We start from the raw sequence: 25,250 nt of genomic DNA on the forward strand, positions 1-25,250 counted from the left end.
TGTTTTCTCTGACAGACGGTTCAGATGTCCACATAAAAAAAGGCTGTTTTTGGATCTGGCCAATAATAATATAATAATAATCTATATATATAATTGTGTAAGGGGTACTTCCGTCTTTCTGTCCTCAACTTCCGTAACGGAAATCCTGCGTCGCTGATTGGTCTCGGCAGCTGTCTGTCATGGCTGCCGCAACCAATCAGCGACGGGCACAGTCCGATTAGTCCCTCCCTACTCCCCTGCAGTCAGTGCCCGGCGCCCGCTCCATAATCCCCTCCAGTCACCGCTCACACAGGGTTAATGGCAGCGGTAACGGGCCACGGTGTAACGCACTCCGTTACCGCTGCTATTAACCCTGTTTGTCCCTATTTAGTATTGATTCTGCCTATGCGGCATCAATAGTAAAAATATGTCATGTTAAAAATAATTAAACAAAAAAAAACCTGCTATACTCACCATCCGCCGCCTTTCCCGCTCCTCGCGACGCTCCGGTGACTGCTCCATGCAAGCGGCAGGTTCCGGTGGCAAGGATGGTATGCGAGAAGGACCTGCCATGATGTCACGGTCATGTGACCGCGACGTCATCACAGGTCCTGCGAGAAAGACCTGCCATGTCATCACGGTCATGTGACCGCGACGTCATCACAGGTCCTGTGCTCATACCAACCCTGGGACCGGAAGCTGCCGTGTGCACCGCACACAGGGCCAGGACTTCAATGGGCCTTCGGAAGGTGAGTATATGTTTATTTTTTATTTTAAGTCTGTATACTACGTGGCTCTGTGCTGTATACTCCATCGCCGTGCAATATACTACGTGACTGTGCAATATACTTCGTGGCTTGGCAATATACTACGTGGCTGGCCAATATACTACGTGGCTGGCCAATATACTACGTGGCTGGCCAATATACTACGTGGCCGGCCAATATACTACGTGGCTGGGCAATATACTACGTGGCTTGGCAATATACTACGTGGCTGGCCAATATACTACGTGGCTGGGCAATATACTATGTGGCTGGGCAATATACTACGTGGCTTGGCAATATACTAGGTGGCTGGCCAATATACTACGTGGCTGGGCAATATACTACGTGGCTGGGCAATATACTACGTGGCTGGGCAATATACTATTTGGCTGGCCAATATACTATGTGGCTGGGCAATATACTACGTGACTGGGCAATATACTACGTGGCTGGGCAATATACTACGTGACTGGGCAATATACTACGTGGCTGGCCAATATACTACGTGGCTGGCCAATATACTACGTGGCTGGGCAATATACTACGTGGCTGGGCAATATACTACGTGGCTGGGAAATATACTACGTGACTGGGCAATATACTACGTGGACATGCATATTCTAAAATACCCGATGCATTAGAATCGGGCCACCATCTAGTTATAATAATAATCGGTGATCCACAAATGAGTGTGCATAGCTTTAGCCAGTGATAGGCAGCCATGATCACTTATCATTTATGCGGTTATGAAAACAAAGGCGACCCTAAGGGTATGTGCCCATGATTTGGAATAGCAGTCCAAAACGCTTCATATTTATAGAAATCCCATGCCCACTGTGCTTCTATTTGACGCTTCGTAAACTTACTTGCGGTACGAGTTTACGAGCTGCAGCATGCCAATAATCTGCAGCGGAGAGTAGTCTCACCCGTAACCATTCATTACATGCAGTAAATATGCATGGTTCATTGAACACATGCGAATTTACCTGCGTGATTAGAATGCAGCATACGCAGCTATATCCTGATTGTGGGCACACATGGGCTAAGGGTCTGTTTACACGGACTGACCGGTTGCCCAATATGACTGCCGATTAACAAACTTTTACTGATCAGTGGTCATTTGAATGCCTATCTGCACTGGCAGACCAAAGCAAATGATGCGTACTGAGCAATCTATACTACAATAGATCGTTCAGTGCGCCTAGGCTGCATTGGTTCTTGGCCGCCTGGGTTTTGACTAGACAGGACGATGCACCGCAAAGAACAATGATCTTTTTATGCTGCATAAAAGATCTTTTTACCTGATTAATGAGCAAAATATATCAGCATTATTGGCAGCCTGTTTACACGGAAAGAGTTAATTCGCTATTATCTTGCAGTGCAAATGCCCCTTTATTCTGCCAAAAGCTAAATTGTGCTAGAAGAGATTGGGAGCTGTCTAGGTAGATATACTACTACTCAGCTACGTGGTCAAAATATTTAAGGACAGTATCTGCTGATAGGAAAACTAAAAGATAAATACAAAGGTAGAAAATGGAAATTACAATGTATAAGATAATACTGCTTAATGTATTCGGTTAATAATGTACACAAAAGAAAATCAGATTGCATGCGGCATAAAAATGGTAAACACAGGAAACCTGTAAAAGTGACCAAGCTGAAATAAAGCAATGCAAAGAAAGGATTTGAAATCCAGAAAATGATTGAGAATTAAAATCAAACTCTCATTTCAAAATTGTCGTTTCAAGCTGAAAAGCTGAAAGCAAAGGAGAAAGTAAAAAAAACACTATAGTTATATAGTAGAAAGCATGTGCTCTGCATACACTTGTAAAACACTTTACAATCTCTCATGCCAACTGAGTGTGGGTTTGATCACACAGAATATTTCCTATAGTTTTTTTTTTTTTATAAATACATATAAATGCATACAGACTGGAGCTGGCCATAAGAATTCCCCACCCAACCCCACAAGTGAACAAATAATTTTCATTATGCTTTTGACTACAGAAAATCATATTTGCAATAACGGGAACAATTTTCTATCTATGGGCCATTGCTAGGGTTTTAAAACATCCTGGGAACAGAACACCGCTGGGATAAATAGATTCCCAAATTAAAAGTAGCATCGATTCCAGTTTTAACTTCTTCATGACCCATCACGTATAGATGCGTCATAGATCGAGTCCTGGCATTTGATGCTGGCTCCGGGTTGTGCCCGCATCTTTTCCGGCACATGACAGCTGATTTGATCGTGATCCATCTGCGGCTGTTAACATGTTAAATGCCGCTGTCAATCTCTGGCAGCAGCATTTAACGCAATTGCGCTGGAGGCACGTCACAAACCTCACCCATCGGTGCCCGTGTCACATGATTGCGTGGCGCTGATGGGTTATCATAACAGCCGGGGGTCTTCAGAAGACCCCCTTGCTTGTCATTGCAGATTTCCTATGATCGCGGCCTGTGGCCGGCTTTCATAGATGATGATTCATAGCCCTGCTGTGTGTAGCCAAGCGATCGGATGACCCCAGCTTCAAATCTCCTCAGGGGACTATTGAAGGAAGTAAAAAGCAGAGAAAATTTTTTTTGAAAATAATTAAAACTTTTTAAAAATATAAAAGTTGAAATCACCCCCCTTTTGCCTCATTCAAAATAAAACAATAAAAAATAAATTTAAAAAATACACATATTTGGTATTTGCTGCCTTCAGAAACACCCGATCTATCAAAATATAAACTAAATTAATCAGATCAGTACACGGCGTAACAATAAAAAAATCAAAACACCAGAATTACAGTATTGATATCAATAAAAATGGCAGCTTGGAGCACAGAAAATAAGCCCACACCCAGACCCAGATCCCAAAAAATAGAGATGATACCGGGCTCTGAATATGGTGCTGGTTTAATTTTATTTATTTTTTTACAAAATGTGGATTTTTTTCACCACTTAAAAATAAAAGAATAACCTAATTTTCCAGTGCACGATATGGTATAATCAATAAATGTTGTTCCCTCTTTCCAGAACACGATATGGTATAATCAATTTTGGTGTTCAAAAGTACAACTTGTGCCACAAAAAAACAAGCCCTTATACAGCCATATTGAAGGAAAAATAAAAAAGTTATGGTCCTGAGATTTAGCAGAGCAAAAAATGGAAAATCCCAGTGTTGTGAAGGGGTTAATGAGTTGTATTGACCATGGGTGGAATGGGGATGACATCGTTACTCTTTTCCACCCAAACATAGTTTTTGTTGTTGTTTTTTCTTTTACATTATTTACAAGTATTACCTCTTCCTTCATGCAAGTTCAATTACATAGTGTTTCGGATTAGTTTTACAAACCTCCAACCTACCTACTTCCTGTGAGTTCCACTCCAACAGTACATGTTGTGACAAGAAGGCAGTGATGTTGTGTCTGTAGAGACATTACGGTATAGGACTGTATTAATGATCTAGAGATGTCTCCTCTGCATCGATGATACATCACTGTGGTGAATATCACCATGGACCTAAAGGACACTGCAAGCCCCTAATGATCCTTACTGGCTTAGGCAGTGCAGGGTGAGACATTTTGACAAATAAATTATAGACTTTTTGTCTTTTGCATTTATTGCATGCTGGTGAGCTTATGTTGTTCAAGAAACGGCTCCATATATTTCTTTGATACAAAGCTCCAGAGATAAGTCATACAATTTTGTTTGTGGACACCTTTCTCTAGGGAAAGGTGCTACATATGGATTTATACAGCGTCCAATGAACTTAACAGAAGATATATACAGCTCGATGTTGTAAGCTGCTCCGAATGGCAACTGGAGTGAGCCAGGCTGTTATAATTCAATGTTTCTGACAGGATGCAGAAGATTTAAGTTATGATCTCTAAAAAGATATGTGCTGTAGTTAGCTTCCTTACGGTGTGAGCCACTGGACAGTTCCCTGGTGCTTAATCAGTTCACCCTTGACTGATCTTAACCATCAGGGTAACTGCAGCACAATAGAAATATGGTATATGTGCAGGTAGTGGATAGTTTAAATGGAATCTGCGACTAGGTTTTTGCCACCTAATCTAAGAGCAGCATAATGTAATGACAGAGTATCACTGGTTTACCGCAACAGAGAAGGACCATAAGACCGTAGCGTCTGATTTCCCGCACTGATTAGAAGCACTTCTTCATGTGAAATGGTTTCTGCTAGCAGTGAAGGGGTTAAACTGTTCAACTAGAGTCTCTGAAGCCTCCCTGCTTGGATGATCTCGCACTGCAGTCTTGGCCATTCCCCTCTGCTATATACACTCAGCCTCTGACAACCTGGATTGTCAATGTTAGTCTTGTACTGCCTGGTGTGGAGTGGAGGTGTAGTTTTATGGTAGAGGGTTTTTGAGTATTGTTTTGTGATTGTTGCTTTGTGTTTCGGCTGTGTGCAAATCCTTATCCTCTCCTATTTGGTTTTCCTTCCTTTTTCTCCCAGGTGTTCCTTTTCTGTTGTCTGTAAGTGCATATTTGTATGTTTGGTACTTTCATTTATCCCTGTACATCCTCTCTTGTTTGTCTGGATTGTGTATACACAAACCAGCATCTGATTTCCCGCACTCCTGCACTGATTAGAAGCACTTCTATTTCATAAGAAATGGTGCAAGTTTCTGCTAGCAATGAAGGGGTTAAACTGTTCAGCTAGAGTCTCTGAAGCCTCCCCGCTTGTATGATCTCGCACTGCAGTATTGGACACTCCCCTTGCTATATGTACTCAGCTTCTGACAATTTGGATTGTCAGTGTTAGTCTTGTACTGCCTGGTGTGGAATGGAGGTGTCGTTTTATGGTAGAGGCTTTTAGAGTATTGTTCTGATTGTTGCTTGGTGTTTCGGTTGTGTGCAAATCCTCATCCTCTCCCATTTGTTTTTTCTTCCTTTTCTCCCAGGTGTTCCTTTTCTGTTGTCTGTGAGTGCATATTTGTATGTTTGTATTTTCAATTGTTCCTGTACATCCTGTAAGGTTTTACTCACTCGGCTGCAGGTTGAGGTAAGCAGAGGAAGTTTTCGCAAAAATGTCCATCAGGTTTATTTGCTCCATAAACCTGCTTAAGTCTAAGGCTACTTTCACACTAGCGTTAACTGCATTACGTCTCAAAACGTCTTTTTTCAGAAAAAACGCATCCAGCAAAAGTTTTTGCTGGATGCGTTTTTTCCCCATAGACTTGTATTGGCGACGTATTGCGACGGATTGGCATACGTCGTGTGCGTCGTACGACGGATGCGTCGAAATTTGGCGACACGTCGTCGGCAAAAAACGTTGCTTGTAGCGTTTTTTGTCTCCGCCTAAAAAACGTGTCGCGACGCATCCTGGGGCATGCGTCGTTGGCTACAATGGAAGCCTATGAGCGACGGATGCGTCGGGACACGTCGTACGACGCAATGCAGCGCTGCAATACGTTTTTTTACACTGAGCATGCTCAGAAGCTGGATTTTGTTGCCAATTGGCCAGACACCCCCAAATCTATATAAACCTGGCCTGGGCCTTCAACCCCACATATATGGCCACGTACTTAAGTGCCATGTATATAAGTGCCACGTATATAGGTGCCACGTATATAGGTGCCACGTATTTCAGTGCCACGTATTTAAGTGCCACGTACTATAAATACTATAACCACGTGGTTATACGTGGCACTGAAATATCGTGGCACTTAAATGCGTGGCACTGAAATATTGTGGCATTTACGTGAAATACGTGGCACTTCTGTACGTGGCACTTCTGTACGTGGCACTTCTGTACGTGGCACCTATATACGTGGCACCTATATACGTGGCACCTATATATGTGGCACTTATATACGTGGCACCTATATACGTGGCACCTATATACGTGGCACGTATATACGTGGCACCTATATACGTGGCACGTATATACGTGGCACGTATATACGTGCCACGTATATAGGTGCCACGTATATAAGTGTCACGTATATAAGTGCCACGTATATAGGTGCCACGTATATAGGTGCCACGTATATAAGTGCCACGTATTTCACGTAAATGCCACAATATTTCAGTGCCATGTATTTCAGTGCCACGCATTTAAGTGCCACGTATTTACGTGCCACGATATTTCAGTGCCACGTATAACCACGTAGTTATAGTATTTATAGTACGTGGCACTGAAATACGTGGCACTATGACTGTCAGAAAATGTTCATTAAACGGTTAGGTGTAAGGTTAGGGGTAGGGTTAGGGTTTGGATCCCTTTATCATCATCCATAGTTCATTAATCTGATGTATCCAGAGTCGCCTCCGTCTCCGTTGCTGCAGAAGCATCCTACGTCTTTCCGCTGCCGCCTCCTTTTCCCGCACTATGATATCCAGGCGATTCGTCTCAAAGATAACGTCGGTAACCAAGCTAGCAATCCTCACAAGAACACCTTCCATCGCTGCCACAAAACTAAAACCCTCAAAGATGGGCTGTAAAAACAGTAACTATATAGTTTTCCATATTTTCCAGTAGCCAATCAAATTTGGGAGCCTCCCATTTTAAAAACGGATCCGTCGTAAAAACGGATGCAACGGATGGTAAAAACGGATGCAACGTATGCAACGCATCCAGTATTTCGACGGAAATGTTTAGCGGATTTGCGACGGATCCGTCGAAATGCTGTATGCGTTGCATACGTTTTTCACTTTTTTTTACGCATCCGTGTTTTCGGTAAAAAACGGATTTGCGACGTAATGCAGTTAACGCTAGTGTGAAACTAGCCTAAGCAAACAAAAGTTGGCCTTCTGTGGCACAAAATGGAAACAAACAGAAAAACAGTTTATAAAACACAGTGGGTCCGTCCGCTCAGGTCAGTGTCTCAGCAAAACACCCACTGGAAGCCTCCATGCCTCCAATCACAGACCATGTTTCAAACAACAGCCTCCATTAAATAGGCTGTAACCACACCCAGGGGTGAGGTATGTGGGTAGCCAGACCTGCCCGTCTCTCATACCTACTCGCAACCTGGACCCAGGTGCAACAACCAAACCTCTTAGTGCTTTCATGCACTAGAGAAAAATAATCCAGGTTACATCACAGAGAAAAGCCATCTCTGTGACACACACCTCCCATTAGCCACACTACAGTCCTCTCGTTTGTCTGGTTTGTGTGTATACATACAGTTGTGTGAAAAAGTCTTTGCCCCCTTCCTTGATTTCCTATTCTTTTGCATGTTTGCCACACTTAAATGTTTCAGATCACCAAACAAATGTAAATATTAGACAAAGATAACACAATAAACACAAAATGCAGTTTTTAAATAAAGGTCTTTATTATTAAGGGAAAATAAATCCAAACCTACAGGGTCTTATGTGTAAAAGTGATTGCCCCCTAAACCTAATAACTGGTTGGGCCGCCCTTACCAGCAACAACTGCAATCAAGTATTTAAGATAACTGGCAATGAGTCTTTTACAACGCTCTGGAGACATTTTGGACCACTCATCTTTGCAGAATTGTTTTAATGAGGGTTTCCGAGAATGAACCTCCTTTTTAGGGTCATGCCACAGCATCTCAGTCAGATTAAGGTCAGGAATTTGACTAGGCCACTCCAGTCCACAAAGTATTCACCCAAAAGTCTTGGGGATCATCAAGATGTTTTCTGGCAGAACTGAGAGGAGCATTTATGTTCTTATTGCTCACCAGTGGTTTTCGTCTTTGAACTCTGCCATGCAGGCCATTTGTGCCCAGTCTATTTCTTATGGTGGAGTCATGAACACTGACCTTAACTGAGGCAAGTGAGGCCTGCAGTGTTTTGGATGTTGTTCTGGGGTCTTTTGTGACATGTTGGATGAGTTGTTGCTGCGCTCTTGGCATAATTTTCGTCGGCCGCCACTTGTGGGAAGGTTCACCACTGTTCTGTGTTTGCGCCATTTGTGGATAATGGCTCTCTCCCACTGTGGTTCGCTGGAGTTCCAAAGCTTTAGAAATGGCTTTATAATCTTTTGCAGAGTGATAAATCTCAAAAACTTTGTTTCTCTTTTGTTCCAGAATTTATTTGGATTGCGGCATGATGTCTAGCTTTTGCTCTACTTCTTTTTTTTCAGGCAGGTCCTATTTAAGTGATTTCTTGATTGAGAACAGGTGTGGCAGTAATCAGGCCTGGGTGTCAGAATTTGAACTTAGCTTTCCAATGGTTTGATAAACCACTGTTAATTTATGTTTTAAGTGTGTGTGGGGGTGCATCACTTTTTCACACATGGCTCTGTAGGTTTGGATTTCTTTTTCACTTACCAAATATACTTGAGTATAAGCCGACCCGCGTATAAGCCGAGGCCCCTAATTTTGCCACAAAAAACTGGGAAAACGTAATGACTCGAGTATAAGCCTAGGGTGGAAAATGCAGCAGCTACCGGTAAATGTCATAAACAAAAATAGATACCAATAAAAGTAAAATTAATTGAGACATCAGTAAGTTACGTGTTTTTGAATATCCATATTGAATCAGGAGCCCCATATAATGCTCCATACAGTTCATGATGGGCCCCATAAGATGCTCCATACAAAATACGCCCCATATAATGCTCCATACAGTTTATGATGGGTCCCATAAGATGCTCCATATTAAAATATGCCCCATATAATGCTGCACAAATGTTGATTATGACCCCATAAGATGCTCCATAGAGACATTTGCACCATATAATTCTGCACAAATGCTGATTATGGCCCCATAAGATGCTCCATAGAAATATTTGCCCCGTATAATGCTGCACAAATGCTGATTATGGCCCCATAAGATGCTCCATAGACACATTTGCCTAGTATAATGCTCCACAAATGCTGATTATGGCCCCATAAGATACTCCATAGAGATATTTGACCCATACAATGCTGCACAAATGTTGATTATGGCCCCATAAGATACTCCATAGAAATATTTGCCCCGTATAATGCTGCACAAATACTGATTATGGCCCCATAAGATGCTCCATAGACACATTTGCCTAGTATAATGCTCCACAAATGCTGATTATGCTCCATAGAGATATTTGCCCCATACAATGCTGCACATGGCCCCATAAGATGCTCCATAGAGATATTTGCCCCATATAATGCTGCACATGGCCCCATAAGATGCTCCGCAGAAATATTTGCCCCGTATAATGCTGCACAAATGCGGATTATGGCCCCATAAGATGCTCCATAGACACATTTGCCGCATATGCTGTTGCTGCGATTAAAAAAAAAATTAAAAAAATCACATACTCACCTCTCGTCACTCAGGCCCCTGACACTTGCTATAGTCACCTGTCCGCGTTCCACCGCTGGGCGCGGCAGAGTCTTCCGCGTCCTCTACACTGACGCTCAGGCAGAGGGCGGCGCCCACACTAATCGCGTCATTGCGCCCTCTGACCTGAGCGTCACTGCAGAGGACGCGGAAGACGGAACGGCGCCCAACGGTGGAACAGGGACAGGTGAATATCGTGCACTGCCCCCGTCATACTCACCTGCTCCTGGCGCGGTCCCTGCACATCCCTGATTCTCCGGGTGCCGGCAGCTTCCTCCTGTGTTGAGCGGTCACATGTACCGCTCAATACAGTAATGAATATGCGGCTCCACCCCTATGGGAGTGGAGTCGGGTCCATATTCATTACTGTAATGAGCGGTGCCATGTGACCACTCAACACAGGAAGAAGCTGTCAGCGCCCAGAGAACCAGGGACGTGCAGGGACCGCTCCAGGATCAGGTGAGTATTATTATACAGCTGCCGCTCCCCCTCCCCTGCCGACCCCTGGGAATGTCTCGAGTATAAGCCGAGAGGGGCAATTTCAGCCTAAAAAAATGGTCTGAAATTCTCTGCTTATACTCGAGTATATATGATAATAAAGACCTTCATTTAAAAACTGAATGTTGTGTTAACTTGTGTTATCTTTGTCTAATATTTAAATTTGGTGACTTGAAACATTTAACAAACATGCAAAACAATGGGAAATTGGGAAGGGGGCAAACTCTTTTTCTTACAACTGTACACTATTACTCCCCACTTCACTGGGTGAGGGAGGGGGACAGATGTAGGGCTGATTCTAGAGTTCAGCAAGGTATGTGGCCCCGGCATCTTCACCATCAGAAGTAATCTGGGGAGCAGGGATAGCTAGGGCGTGTTAGGGACAGTAAAGGAGCCCTGACCCTGGGTATTCCGACAACAGAGTTGTGACACAGAGACTCTGATTCCAACAATGTGTCACTTATTGGGTTGCTTTCTGTAGTTTTGATAAAATCAATATTTTATTAGGAGCAGAATATCACTACTAGAGGGCTAGTAAATCTGCTGCCATGTAGTCCTCCATATTCATGAGCTCTGTGTAACCCGGATCCCATGACTGATTGGCAGCTTTCTGTGTACCCCTTGCATAGGCAGAAAGCTGCCAATCAGTGGTGTGAGCGGGTTATACAGAGCTCAGCAGAGAACTGGTAGATCTGCAGCAAATAAAACAGTGATTTTATCAAAACTGCAGCAAGAATTCCAGTAACACATTGCTGGAATCAGGATCTCTGCCCATACATCAAGCTGCTTTCTTATGGCGTAGCAGAAATCTGGTGACAGATTCCCTTCAATCCCAAAGCCTCAATGTAGCGGAGTTGTTTGGCTTTGGTCCTGTTGAACCCCTCCATTCAAATACAATGTCCTCAGCAGTGTGTATACATGACATGAATGAACTGTGCCTGCATATACAAATAACTACATGACTGAAGGAGCCCTTTATGTAGCACTTGTTATCCTGAAGTGTAAATTACTCACACTATTATAAAAATATAAAACTGGTAATAAGTTACTGATATCGAGATTAGGCACTGTATGCCACATTGGCATACTGCAAAAATATTTTTCAAGATTCACTATAAAATCCATTGAGGGTAAATGATGGGATGTGAAATGTACCTTGCTGTGAACTTTGGCAGAATAGAATAGAGTAGTGTGTTATTTTGGAAGGTCGGTAGAGTGACTTATTCAAGGTGTCTCTGACAGCTCTCATCAACTTTGTGGTGCTGTGTATGTGTGAACTGTGTAAAGCACTGGGGTCAATATTTGCTCAGCAATGCTATTCCTTAAATCATCTTCACATGCCACAGCCATTCACTGCAACAAGAGGGATTTCTGACTATTTAACCATGGATTTGGGTTTTTGCTGCATGTTGTAAACATGTCAAACATATTTAAAGACCTGATTTTCCTGCACTTACTGATAGCCTGGAAGAAAGGGACCAATGACACATAAACCATCAGAGTATTTCCCGTCAGGGTTTACTGCTGCTATCATCTTGTCTCTAAAACTTGTTATGTGCAGAAACTTTTATCACTGTTCCTCATAATTACATCGTGTAACTAATATTTGCATAGACAAGGGTCAGATATAAGGGAATTATTCCAGCAGATAGTAAAATAATATTCAGTGTAAGGCTTTGTTCACATCTACATCGGAGCCTCAATGGCAGATTAAATCAAAAACATAGAACAAATAGCACAGCATGTACGGTATTTTTTTTTTACATAAAATTGTGCCCAGTATGACAGAAACCCAACTGACGATATTATTGTCACTGGGACACATTTTTGTTTTTCTGTTCCTAAAACAGAACGAAAATAAAACATGAGATGTTAAAGGGAACCTGTCATGTGAAAAAACGCTATTAACTTGCAGATATGGGGTTAATGTGGTGTTCATGTAATGCACATACTGAACAGATGGACATATTCACCAACCATCGATACAGGAGACGAACATTGTCAGCATCATATTCTCATCAAAACATATAGTGGGCAGTCCATGATTGGCTGCAGCGGTCGCTTACTGTAGATATGTCATCATCGTTGCAGCCATGTGAACAAAGACCAGGGAAGCAGTGGAGGGGCAGCACCAGAGTAGCAATTGGTGATTGAAGATAATTTAATTTTTTTTAACCTAAGGCAGGCCTACGGGCTATATGAATTAAATATGTAGAACCTTGTTCACATGTGATAATCTGTTAATATTCAGTGAACTCTAAAACAAGTGGAGTCATGAAAACAGCTAGCTCCCTGCCCATCAATGAGTTCTACTCCGTCTTCCCCACTGTTAGGGCTGACAGCGTTTTGTTTATCAAGTATTGTCCTAAAATATGTGCAATATTTAATATGATGCAATAAATATAATAGATTCCTGCTGTGACATTTTGATTTGTCAGCGCACTACTGTAGAATGGATGATTTGTCTATACAGTTGACATACGTATTTTGCACAGAAACCAGAGTGATAAATTATCTTTCTAGATGCTGTTTGAGCTGGCTGGGTAGTAGTTAAAGGGGTTATCCAGCCTTTGGATACAAGTCTGCAGTCTCTTCGTGTGCCCTGTGAGGATTCTCTGGTTCCGGACGGTCACGTGCGATTTGCATACTTCCGGTCATATATCCGGCCTCGCTCCGAACAATTGCATTGAACGAGGCCACACACGCCTATTCGGCACGTGACTGCATGTATGAAAATCACATACTTACGGTCACGTGCCTTCCGCCGTCGGCACCATACAATCCTTGCAGTGAGGATTCAAAAATCTGCCGTCACATAGCGCCACTGCAGACTCGCAGACTAAGGTCGGACAACGCCTTTAACTCAGCATTCCCTAACGGTATTGGAAACTGGGTTTTCTAAGTGGTTGCAGATAAAAAATAAAACAACACTTGAATATGAAAAACTTTCATTTATTCTGGTAAAAAAGTTATAAGAAAATATATAATGCATTATCTCTCCTAAAATATTCATATATATTTCAGATCTTGTTACATAATTATCATAACTTTCATTGATTCTTGAACACATGTAATAAAGGTAGTATACGTGCAAATGATAACACAATCAAACTGATACAAGGGATAAATTATATCATTGCAACCAATCAGGTAGCATCCAGGGTTGGTGTAATCTACCGTAGATAGGCGAGAGCCTTAGGCTACTTTCACACATCAGGTTTTCAGTGTCAGGCTAAATCTAGCTAAATTTAAAAAAAACGGATCAGGCGAATGTTGCCACCGGATCCAGTTTTTTTCCCATAGACTTGCATTAGTGCCGGATTGCGCCGGATGACATTGCGTTTCTTCCAGTTTTCGCCGGATCAGGCAAATCTGCCGTTTCCGGTTTCTGGAAAAAACGCCCACAGCAACGTTTTTGTCTCTGGCGAAAAAGCCGGAAGCGCCTTATCTGGCGCTTCCGGCTGTTTGCTAGAATTGAAGCCTATGGGAGCCGGAAGGTGCCGGATCCGGAAAATGATGGATTCCGGCACCAGATTCCGTTTTTTTAAACTGAGCACGCTCCAAATTTTTTTTAGCCAATAATCTAGATATGCTAGCCGGATCCGTTGAAAAAAAATGGATCCGTTGCATCAGTTTTTCACTATCTGCGCCGGATACGGTTTTTCCAACATTCGCTGTATTGTAAAAACAAAGAGAACACCGACTATGAAACCCAAATGTAATTAAAATATAATTTTATTAAATAAATCGATTTAAAATTTGGAGCAGGTGGAAACAAAACCAAAGGACAGAGGGACGCATACTTGATAACAAAATAATACACATCTCACAAAGTGTTGTCAGAAACTGAAAATGGTAACTACCTGTGGGATAGGTGACAAGATGATGGGCTGTCCAGAGGATGCATCCACCCCGACGCGCGTTTTGAGCTGTGTATAACAGCGTCCACTCCACAGCTTTCTGTGCACAATGTATAGGGACACAGAGCAGCTAATCAGGGCTGGGGGAGTGGTTAGACTAAGAGGCAAGTTGTCTTGTAGTGGGTATTCAGCATTGTTTTTAAAATTGTTCAAAAACAACCTATATTGTAGAAATGCAAAAATATTCATGTGGTATCTAAAAGTCCAGATAGTGATGATTTTCAGTTGTATTTCCACAGGCTTGGACAATCAGCATATGTGTAGGTCATATTAGCCAGCTCAGTGTCTATACTGTAGCTTTGGTTTACAACAAAAGAAACATAAAAAAAAAGTGCAAATGGAAACTGTTGTTTTCCCAGTAGCAATCAATTAGTAAAAGGATTCTGTTACTATTTTTTTTTGCTATGTAATCTGAGAGCACCATAATGTAGGAGCAGAGACCCATATTTCAGTGATGTGACATTTACTAGGCTGGGTTATCCATAGGATATGTCATCAATATCTGATCGGTGGTGTCCAGCATCTGATCCCCTCACTAGGCAGCTGATATCAGCGCCAGCAGGGGCCGGGGGGAAACAGTGCCCTGAGTGGAATACCGCCGCTCCGTCATACAGTTTAGTGGCTGCTCCTGGTTTCTGCAGATCAGTTCCTAGCCAATTCACTACAGTCCCCGAGGAGTTCTAGTAGTAATGGTCTTTTTTTAGGGAAGAGTCAGGCGGCTGTCACGCTTGGGTCAGGAGAGCCGACGGCCAGTTCCAGCATTGCGCTGTGATCCTCATCTGAGTTATACGGCCATCTGACTCTTCCATTAGAGTGGGATATGTTCTGCTCCCCCTATAGAAATATCTCTTGTAGTTGCAGGCAGAGTACTGTGGGTTTGCCTATCATCAAAGTGTAATTTGTATTAAAAATGTTATTTGCAGTAATATTTCATGGGCTGGATAAAAGAAGTACATCAATCAAACAAGATAGCATTTTTATTCCTAGCTATAAAATTCTTTCATGGAATGATTAATCTGTCCCATAAGAAAACACCCCCCTGTAATAAATGTATGGCCGTAGCACACATAATTATGTTTTATGACAACAGATCAAAAACAAAATGAGCACTTATCTGTATAGCTGACAGTGCTTTGTAGATGCCATGACCAGTCTTGAAATGACTTTATCATGTGCTCGAAGAGTGGTGATTATCCCAGCCACAAGTACAGCAGCTCCTGCACGGCCATTTTTTTCTCTTTAGCCGTAAAAAGTTTTTTATCCTTTTATTTCAAGATATATCCATACAAAAAAATATATAAAAACATACAAAAACATAAATGTATAATTTCTCCCTACACATCCACCCTCAACCCCTCACCACCCACCCAAAGAGAAAACATTTTTTTTTTTAATGCATAAATCTATTTTCTGAAAAATATTTATTCCAATTGTAGGGAAGCTCACTATTTCTCAAAAAAGGTAGAAGACCTTTTGCTCTGTATAGACTTTTTTTTCACAGACTATAATGTTCTTAAAATTTTAACCATCCTCCCTTGCTGAATTCATGAAGTGGTTAATGAGCAGAACGCAACGTCTGTTGTCTACGTTTCGCCTCCAGATTGAGCTGCTCTTGTAGTGTGGTTACCTGCGAGGACAAAAATATATTTTTATATATATTTATTTATACATTATGTAGAATAGTTTTCTTTCGCTGGAGGATAGAGAATTATATGTAAAACTTATTTATAAAATAAAATGCTGCGCCCCATCTATATTTCAGCCTAGTCAGCTCAGCAGAGAGGACTTACAAGCTCGTACCCCCAAATAATTGTGAAATCAGGTGACAAATCTGCTTTAAAGCTGCTCTTCACTTTATACAGTGCCTTTTTATTAACCTCTTACAGACTTATGACGTACAGTTGCCTCATATGCCAACTTCTTGACTTTGATGCAGGCTCAGGAACTGTGCCCGCATCTTTCCTGGCAGATGATGGCTCTAACAGACGCAAGTGGAGAGGAGCTCTGTTATGAGCTGGTGGTTTAGGAGCAACATGGGACGTGCTCTGGAGGAGGTGGTACCTGTACTGACCACAATTCCTGAGCTTAACACAACACTAGAAGTAGCCGTGGGATGTTCCTGTCACTCCCTAGACACCTCATCACAGCCGGAGGACTAACTACCCCTAAAGATAGAAACAGGAAAGCTATCTTGCCTCAGAGAAAATCCCCAAAGGATAGGACAGCCCCCCACAAATATTGACTGTGAGTGGAGAGGGAAAAGACATACGCAGAATGAAACCAGGATGTAGCAAAGGAGGCCAGTCTAACTAGATAAATAGAACAGGAAAGAATACTGTGCGGTCAGTATTAAAAACTAGAAAAATCCACCACAGAGTTTACAAAAATCTCCACACCTGACTAAAGGTGTGGAGGGTAAATCTGCTTCCCAGAGCTTCCAGCTTAACTGAATAAATCCATACTGACAAGCTGGACTAGAAAAAACATAGAAAGTGCAGAAAGATTAAGTCCACAACAAGTGGACTGCAAAAGAACAAAGCAAGGACTTATCTTTGCTGAACTGGTCAGAATATCAGGGAAATCCAAGCAGAGATGTGAATCCAACCAGGAACCATTGACAACTGGCACAGGCTGAAGGATAGAACCAGGCTAAATAGTCGAGCCAGAAAGACAATCAGTGGAAGCAGCTGCTGACTACTAAATCCAAGGAGCAGCAGCACCACTTAAAACCACCGGAGGGAGCCCAAGAGCAGAACTCGCAAAAATGCCACTTACAACCACCGGAGGGAGCCCAAGAGCGGAATTCACAACAGTACCCCCCCTTGAGGAGGGGTCACCGAACCCTCACCAGAGCCCCCAGGCCGATCAGGACGAGCCAAGTGAAAAGCACGAACCAAATCGGCGGCATGGACATCGGAGGCAACAACCCAAGAATTATCCTCCTGGACATAACCCTTCCACTTGACAAGATATTGAAGCCTCCGCCTCGAAAAACGAGAATCCCAAATTTTCTCCACCACATATTCCAACTCCCCATCAACCAACACCGGGGCAGAAGGATCAACAGAGGGAACAACGGGCACCACATATCTCCGCAACAAAGATCTATGGAAAACATTATGGATGGCAAAAGAGGCTGGAAGGGCCAAACGAAAAGATACCGGATTGATAATCTCAGAAATCTTATAAGGACCAATAAACCGAGGCTTGAACTTAGGGGAAGAAACCTTCATAGGAACATGACGAGAAGATAACCAGACTAAATCCCCCACCCGAAGCCGGGGACCAACACACCGACGGCGGTTAGCAAAACGTTGAGCCTTTTCCTGAGACAACGTCAAATTGTCTACCACATGAGTCCAAATCTGCTGTAACCTGTCCATTACAGAATCCACACCAGGACAATCAGACGGCTCAACTTGCCCCGAAGAAAAACGAGGATGAAAACCAAAATTACAAAAGAAAGGTGAAACCAAAGTAGCCGAACTAGCCCGATTATTAAGGGCAAACTCGGCCAATGGCAAGAAAGCCACCCAATCATCCTGATCAGCAGACACAAAGCATCTCAAATAGGTTTCCAAGGTCTGATTAGTTTGCTCAGTTTGGCCAGTTGTACTGTTATGAGCTGGTGGTTTAGGAGCAACATGGGACGTGCTCTGGAGGAGGTGGTACCTGTACTGACCGCAGTTCCTGAGCTTAACACAACACTAGAAGTAGCCGTGGGATGTTCCTGTCACTCCCTAGACACCTCATCACAGCCGGAGGACTAACTACCCCTAAAGATAGAAACAGGAAAGCTATCTTGCCTCAGAGAAAATCCCCAAAGGATAGGACAGCCCCCCACAAATATTGACTGTGAGTGGAGAGGGAAATGACATATGCAGAATGAAACCAGGATGTAGCAAAGGAGGCCAGTCTAACTAGATAAATAGAACAGGAAAGAATACTGTGCGGTCAGTATTAAAAACTAGAAAAATCCACCACAGAGTTTACAAAAATCTCCACACCTGACTAAAGGTGTGGAGGGTAAATCTGCTTCCCAGAGCTTCCAGCTTAACTGAATAAATCCATACTGACAAGCTGGACTAGAAAAAACATAGAAAGTGCAGAAAGATTAAGTCCACAACAAGTGGACTGCAAAAGAACAAAGCAAGGACTTTGTTGTGAACTCTGTTCTCGAGCTCCCTCCTGTGGTCAGGAATGGTATTTCTGTGAGTTCTGTCCGTGGGTTCCCTCTGGTGGCTGAAAGTGGAGCTGCTGGTCTGGAGGTGGCTTCCTCAGCTGCATCGTTTAAAACTGGTCTGGTTCCTCTATTTAACTCTGCTCAGATCGTTACCTGATGCCAGTTGTCAATGTATCTGTACTGGTTCAGATCTCACTTGGATCTCCTGATGACCTGTCTACTTCAGCAGAAGCTAAGTCCCTGTTAAGGCTACGTTCACATTTGCGGTCAGCGCCGCAGCGTCGGGCGCCGCAGCGGCGCCGCATGCGTCATGCGCCCCTATATTTAACATGGGGGCGCATGGACATGCGTTGTGCTGCGTTTTGCGCCGCATGGCCGCAAGCGTTGGACGCAAGAAACGCATCAAGTTGCATTTTTTTTGCGTCCAACTTGCGGCCAAAAACGACGCATGCGGCGCAAAACGCAGCGTTTTAGCGTGCGTTTTGCCGCGTTTTCGGTTGCGTTGTGCGCTGCGGCGCCGACGCTGCGGCGCACAACGCAAATGTGAACGTAGCCTAAGCTCATTTGTTGTTCATTTGTGTGCTGAATATATTTCTGAGTACCTGCTAAGTTTTGTCCAGCTGGCTATCATGATATTGTCTCGCTAGCTGGAAGCTCTGGGTTGCAGAGTGGCACCTACCGCGCCGTGAGTCGGCGCGGGGGGTTTCTTGCTCACTCTGCGTGGCTTTTTGTAGTTTTTTGTGCTGACCGCAAAGATCCCTTTATCTATCTTCTGTCTATTTAGTAAGTCGGGCCTCCTTTGCTGAAACCTGTCTCATTCCTATGTTTGTGCCTTCGTCTTAACTCACAGTCAATATATGTGGGGGGCTGCTCTTTTCCTTTGGGGAATTTCTCTGAGGCAAGGTGAGGCTATATTTCTCTTTAGGGGTAGTTACCTCTCAGGCTGTGAAGAGTCGTCTAGGCAGAGTCAGGTACGATCCACGGCTAATTCTAGTGTGTGTGATAATAGATTAGGGCTGCGGTCAGCAGAGCTCCCACTTCCCAGAGCTCGCTCTATTTTGCAGTTTTGACTATCAGGTCATTCCCGGTGCTCCTAACCACCAGGTCCAGCCATAACAGGACTTATCTTTGCTGAACTGGTCAGAATATCAGGGAAATCCAAGCAGAGATGTGAATCCAACCAGGAACCATTGACAACTGGCACAGGCTGAAGGATAGAACCAGGCTAAATAGTCGAGCCAGAAAGACAATCAGTGGAAGCAGCTGCTGACTACTAAATCAAAGGAGCAGCAGTGCCACTTAAAACCACCGGAGGGAGCCCAAGAGCAGAACTCGCAAAAATGCCACTTACAACCACCGGAGGGAGCCCAAGAGCGGAATTCACAACAGAGCTCCACCCGTAGCTAATAACTTGTTAAATGCTGCTGTTAATGTCTGACAGCAGCATTTATAGTGCATCGGTGGGGCACACATCATTCCATTCCCCCTTCGGCACCCTGCGATCATGTCACAGGGGTACCTATGGGTGCATGAAATGACATGTGCCCCCGAGTTGCCTTGATAGCTGTGCCTGTCATGACAGTTCTCCTCTGAACACTAGCTTCTGGCTGTTGTTCATAGGAGACCTTGCATTTTCCTATATGTAGCAGTACTGTGGTACTGCTACAGAGCACAAATGATCAGATGATCGCGGGTTCAAATCCTTTAAGAGGATAAACAAATACAGTGAACATAAAAAATAAAAAAAATAAAAATATATGAAAGTTCAAATTTCCCAAATTTTTACCCATTAAAAATAAAGAAATAAAAAAATACACATTTTTGGTATTGTTACATTATTAAGAATCTGATCTCACTAAATATATTAATTAACCTTATCGGTAAACGGCATAATGAGAAAAAAAAATCTATTAGTTTTTTTTGGCAGCCATAACACTGCAAAGACATGCAATATGAGGAGATTTACTCCAAAATGGCATCAATAAAAATGTAGCTCAGGGCGCAAAAAACAAGCCATCACCCAGCTCCATCGACCAAAAATGTAAAATGTTATGGGTCTCGGAAATGGCAACACAAGCAATTTTTTTCCCCACAAATTTTCAATATTTTTTTTTACCACTTAAATAAAAAAAAACATATTTTGTATCTCTGTAATTGTAGTGACCTGGAGTATTATATTGCCAAGTGATTTTTACTATTTAGTGAACACGGTAACTAAAAAACAATTGTGGAATTGCAGTTTTTTTTGCAATTTTGCCGCACTTGGAATTTTTTCCCCTCTTTCCAGTACATCACATATTAAAATGGATTGTGTTATTGGAAAGTACGACCTAGTCGACAGAAAAATAAAAACGTTATGGCTCTTGGAAGAAAAAAAGAAAATGCAAAAACGGAAAATAGCCATGTCAGGAAGGGGTTAAAGAGGTTCTCTTATAATAATCTGGTAAGGAGGCCCGGCTGCTGTGTCAGCCTTCAGCAGCAATCTGGTTCCAATAAAATCAATAAGCTTTCCATAATCAGTGAGATAATCTCTTTGAACTCGCTTTCTGCTTTTGCTGTTTTATGAGGCTTTAGATTGTGGGGGGCCTCCTGTTAACACAATTCTCCAGTATTAAATTTGACAACAGTTTTTATCCCCTTTAATAATTCAGTTTTACAAGCGATATCCGAATGTAAAAAAAATAAAGACATATACAAGGGAGTAAAAAGTGTATAAAATTAAATTGGCAACATTTTCCAAAAAGCATTGGAAGATTAAAGGTCAGGGGATTTAATAATTGGGTTGATTTTATATTGTATTTGTATTTTTGCCAAATAAATATATGCCTAATCTCCACATACCCTTCAGCAATGGTGTGACAATAGGAAGGGCATGCTAAGTTTATGGCATTTACACAGTACCCACCATTGAAACAGAGTTATTTCATACCCAGAAGTAGTTACCTGCTCCTCCAGCCCCCTGACCCTCTGTCTATGAGCCCTCTCTCTAGACTCCAGGGTACTTTCCGCCTGCTGCTGAGCAATCCGCAGTCTTTCACTCTCTGTATCCAGCTCCTGATGATGTCTCATGCTGAGTTCCATAAGTCGCTGAGAATGAGCACGTTCCAGCTCCGTCATCTGTGTCTATTTAAATAAAATAAGACATTATACAAGATTTGGATACATACACTAACTATAGGGCTAGGCTACATACTAACTATAGATTGCGCTACCAAAGATCCCTGTATGCCATTGCTACATCGCAGCATAATGCAAGTGACTGGGGGGTCCCGACCCGCAAGTTATTGTGACCGCGATAAGCAAATCATAAAAAGTTGTAACCAGAGATTTAGAATTATTTCGACTTGCTTGCTGCAGTACTTTGTGGGTCACAAAAAAACCCATTCACCTGAACGATGCAGCGATAAAACGACAGCATACAGCAATCTGGAAGTGATCCGCATTGCGGACAAAGTCGCCGTATAGTACCAGCCTAAAGGTATTTATGAAACTATGACACATACAAGATAAACGGATATATCCATGCAGCTCATGTGGGTGATCACACAAACAGAAAGCTTTATTGTGTCCTGTTCCAGGGTAAAAAGTGTCTGCCTAACCTTTTCACAAGTGATAGTGATCCTCTAAAACATGGAAATGTGTGTGGGATGAGTGGATGGATTACTTTTACCTTCTCAGGTCACATTCACTTGTTTAGTATTTGGTCAGTATTCTACATCAATATTTGTAAGCAAAAATCAGGAATGAGTGAAAAATGCTGAAGTGGTGACACATTTCTATTATACTTTTTCTCTGATCATTCCACTCCTGGTTTTGGCTTACAAATACTGATGTAAAATACTGACCAAATAATGAATGTGGCTGTCATAGAAAACATTAAAATCCATAACCCACTCGAGTGAGGAGGCTTTCAGCATCCTCCTGTCACACACAGGATTGCATTAAGAGAAATAACTTACAATCTACAATTCTCCTTGTAGTAGAATCAAATATTTAACATAGGGAAGTGAGGAAAATACATATAGCTGAGAAATGACAAAAATAAATTAAAATTCTCTTTGAAGCAGAGGACCTCTGCAGTGCCCAGTAGGATGTTTATTGTGAGGAAGACTGAGATTTGAAGATTGTAGAGGAATAGAAGCAGAAAATTTAACACCATTAAAGGAACCTTTACATCTACAACTAGACAATTGGGCACTGGTGGAAAGTTATGAATATTGGGGTTTGTATAGATCCGATGTTGATGGAACATGCATCTTCAATTTCAGTACTAATCAGGAAAGAATATGCATATTTTTTCATAACTGACACCTGCCTATAAGCTACAAATTAACAGTGGCCAGATAGAAAACATGGCATGGCTGCTGTCATCTATGAAAAGGTAAAATCCAAATTAAAAGTTTGACGTCGATATCGAATGTCTGTGTGCATTAGGAGTGAAGATATTGTGAATGTTAGAAATATACATTTTCAGAGACTGAAGCCACATCCTATAACCAGCCCTGTTGTGAGTTATCAAGGGGAGGTGCGTGGGTGTAACTTAGGTGCTGATAAAAGGACAAGGCAAATTATAATCTATGTTCAATGATAAGGACTATACATCTCATTGTAGGCTTGATCCACGTTAACCAGACATTTTCAATAGGATTGCTTCCATCCGCTAGCTGACCCATCTCTGAACAGCGTATTAAGTTTATCTGTTAATCCATTTTGTTTCTTTTGTTTCATGTAACTGTATATGCTGTATTGCTTTGTCCCCTTTGTAAAATATTTTGTGTTTTTTTTATAAACACTGCCTATTGTTCTGAATTAAATATAAAATGTAAGAGTTCTGTTCCTTTTGTTCTGTAAACCACACTCATGAAAGCCATTAGCTACCAGAAATCAGGCATCCAGTTGGCCTGTATAAACAACTGATGGTGACAGAGCGTAGCTCTGTGGTTATCATGGAGTTAGCAATGACCATACCGGGGCATGTATATATATATATATATATATATATATATATATATATATATATATATATATATATATATATATAATATATTTATATATATATTCCATGCATTGGAATCGTAGGTGTATATACCATTCGCTCATTGTTTGTTCTGCAATAATTGGTCTATTAGGTGTAACAGCCACAGCCTCATCTGTTAATTGTCAGCCAATTGTGTAATTGTCCTGATGATAGGGGCAGCAGAGGGCTGTTTATGACAAAAAGGTAACAGTGGGATGGTTCAGCGTGACTCCCTTGGCTGTGATCTTTGACAATTCGTGGCACGGTGGGATCTGCGTGATCTCTCCGGAATCATCCTTGACAGTGGCTTTAGCCTCTGCTCAGTATACACAGGAAATGATTGCACTTACAGCCCATTAAGGCCTGAGTATTTTGTAGATTAATACAAGAGCACATCAACACACCCCTCTAACTAGATTCAATAGTGGAAAATAGTTAAACCTACCTCTGAATATTGATTGTTTCTCTGTGCCTCAGTCAGATCTTTTTTCAAGGATATCACCATTTGGTTTAGTTGCTCTTTTTCTATGTTGAGCCGTTGTGTTTCAGCTTGCAAATGCAGCTGCTCACGCTTCACCTATAAGGGAGCAATGTGAATAACATCAGGAGTCTCACAAACCTATAATCTCTAGATAATTCCAGCTGCATCACATCTAATGTGGTGTACCTAATTATTTGTACTAAATGTCCAACTGGGGGTCTGTATTTGGGGGAGACAGGGCAAAAGCTTAGAACAAGAATGAACTCTCATCACTACACAATAAGAGAAAAAAGAATGGATCTACCTGTGGCAATACATTTTTGTCTCCCTGATCACAGCATTATGGACATGAAATTACTTGTATTAAAAGGTAACTTCAAATCTCAGAGAGACAGAAGAGTCTGGGAATATAAGCTGATGATGACCTTTGACACTCTCAGTGCAGGAATGAATATGTTGCATGGATTTATGTCTTTTTACATCAATTAAGGAATTTGCTCCTCAGGCTGTGTGGGGGAATCATAACATAGAATCAGACCCCAATCAGAGAACAATAAAACATTCACGCTCCTTATCTATGAACTGTTCCAATATTTATGGACATAACTGTTTATCACTCACATAATGGTAGTTCTGCTTCACGTCACCTGTCTTATCTATGGCATTATTTCTGTGCTGTGCATAAATATGTGATTCTTCAGAATTTGTATTAGTCTATGCCTGATGAAGAGACCTGAGTAGTCTCGAAAGCTTGCAATTTGTTACCATCTTTTCACTTAGCCATTAAAAGGTATCAACCACTGAGGACTCTCAATTCTAAATAGATAATTCCAGGATCCCAGAACAATTAAATGTATACAACTGGACTTCGTGCTCATAGTTTCTATACAATACGCTAAGTATTATTTTATTTCTTTAAAGAGGTTGTCCGGCCTTAGTCTACAAGTAGTCACTGTATATGACTGCAGACTTGTGAATCCTCATATCAGGTGCACTGCGCACTGAGAGGATTCTCCGATGCCGGAAGTATGCAATATGCATACTCCTAGCCACATTCCGACTAGATTTGTCCGGCCTTGTTCAAAACACTTGCATTGAGCAAGGCCGTGCCCATTTAGTTTGCACGTGACCACATATATGCAAATCCCATACTTGCGGT

General features: G+C 42.1%; 1 protein-coding gene across 2 annotated transcripts in view; it reads right to left on the reverse strand.

Moving 5' to 3' along the window:
- Window positions 1-13,453: 13,453 nt before the first annotated feature.
- LOC143808409 (uncharacterized) overlaps window positions 13,454-25,250 on the reverse strand; it is a 192,811-nt gene continuing 181,014 nt past the window's right edge. For both annotated transcript variants that reach the window (XM_077291027.1, XM_077291026.1), the window contains exons 34-36: window positions 24,056-24,187; window positions 21,537-21,716; window positions 13,454-16,037 (exon numbers count right to left, since the gene is read on the reverse strand). In XM_077291027.1, the coding sequence (XP_077147142.1) occupies window positions 15,966-16,037; window positions 21,537-21,716; window positions 24,056-24,187 (384 nt within the window). In that variant the 3' untranslated portion in view covers window positions 13,454-15,965. The remainder of the gene's footprint in view (window positions 16,038-21,536; window positions 21,717-24,055; window positions 24,188-25,250) is intronic.

Source organism: Ranitomeya variabilis, chromosome 2 (assembly GCF_051348905.1).
Source record: "Ranitomeya variabilis isolate aRanVar5 chromosome 2, aRanVar5.hap1, whole genome shotgun sequence".
In the NCBI taxonomy this organism is placed as follows: Eukaryota; Metazoa; Chordata; class Amphibia; order Anura; family Dendrobatidae; genus Ranitomeya; species Ranitomeya variabilis.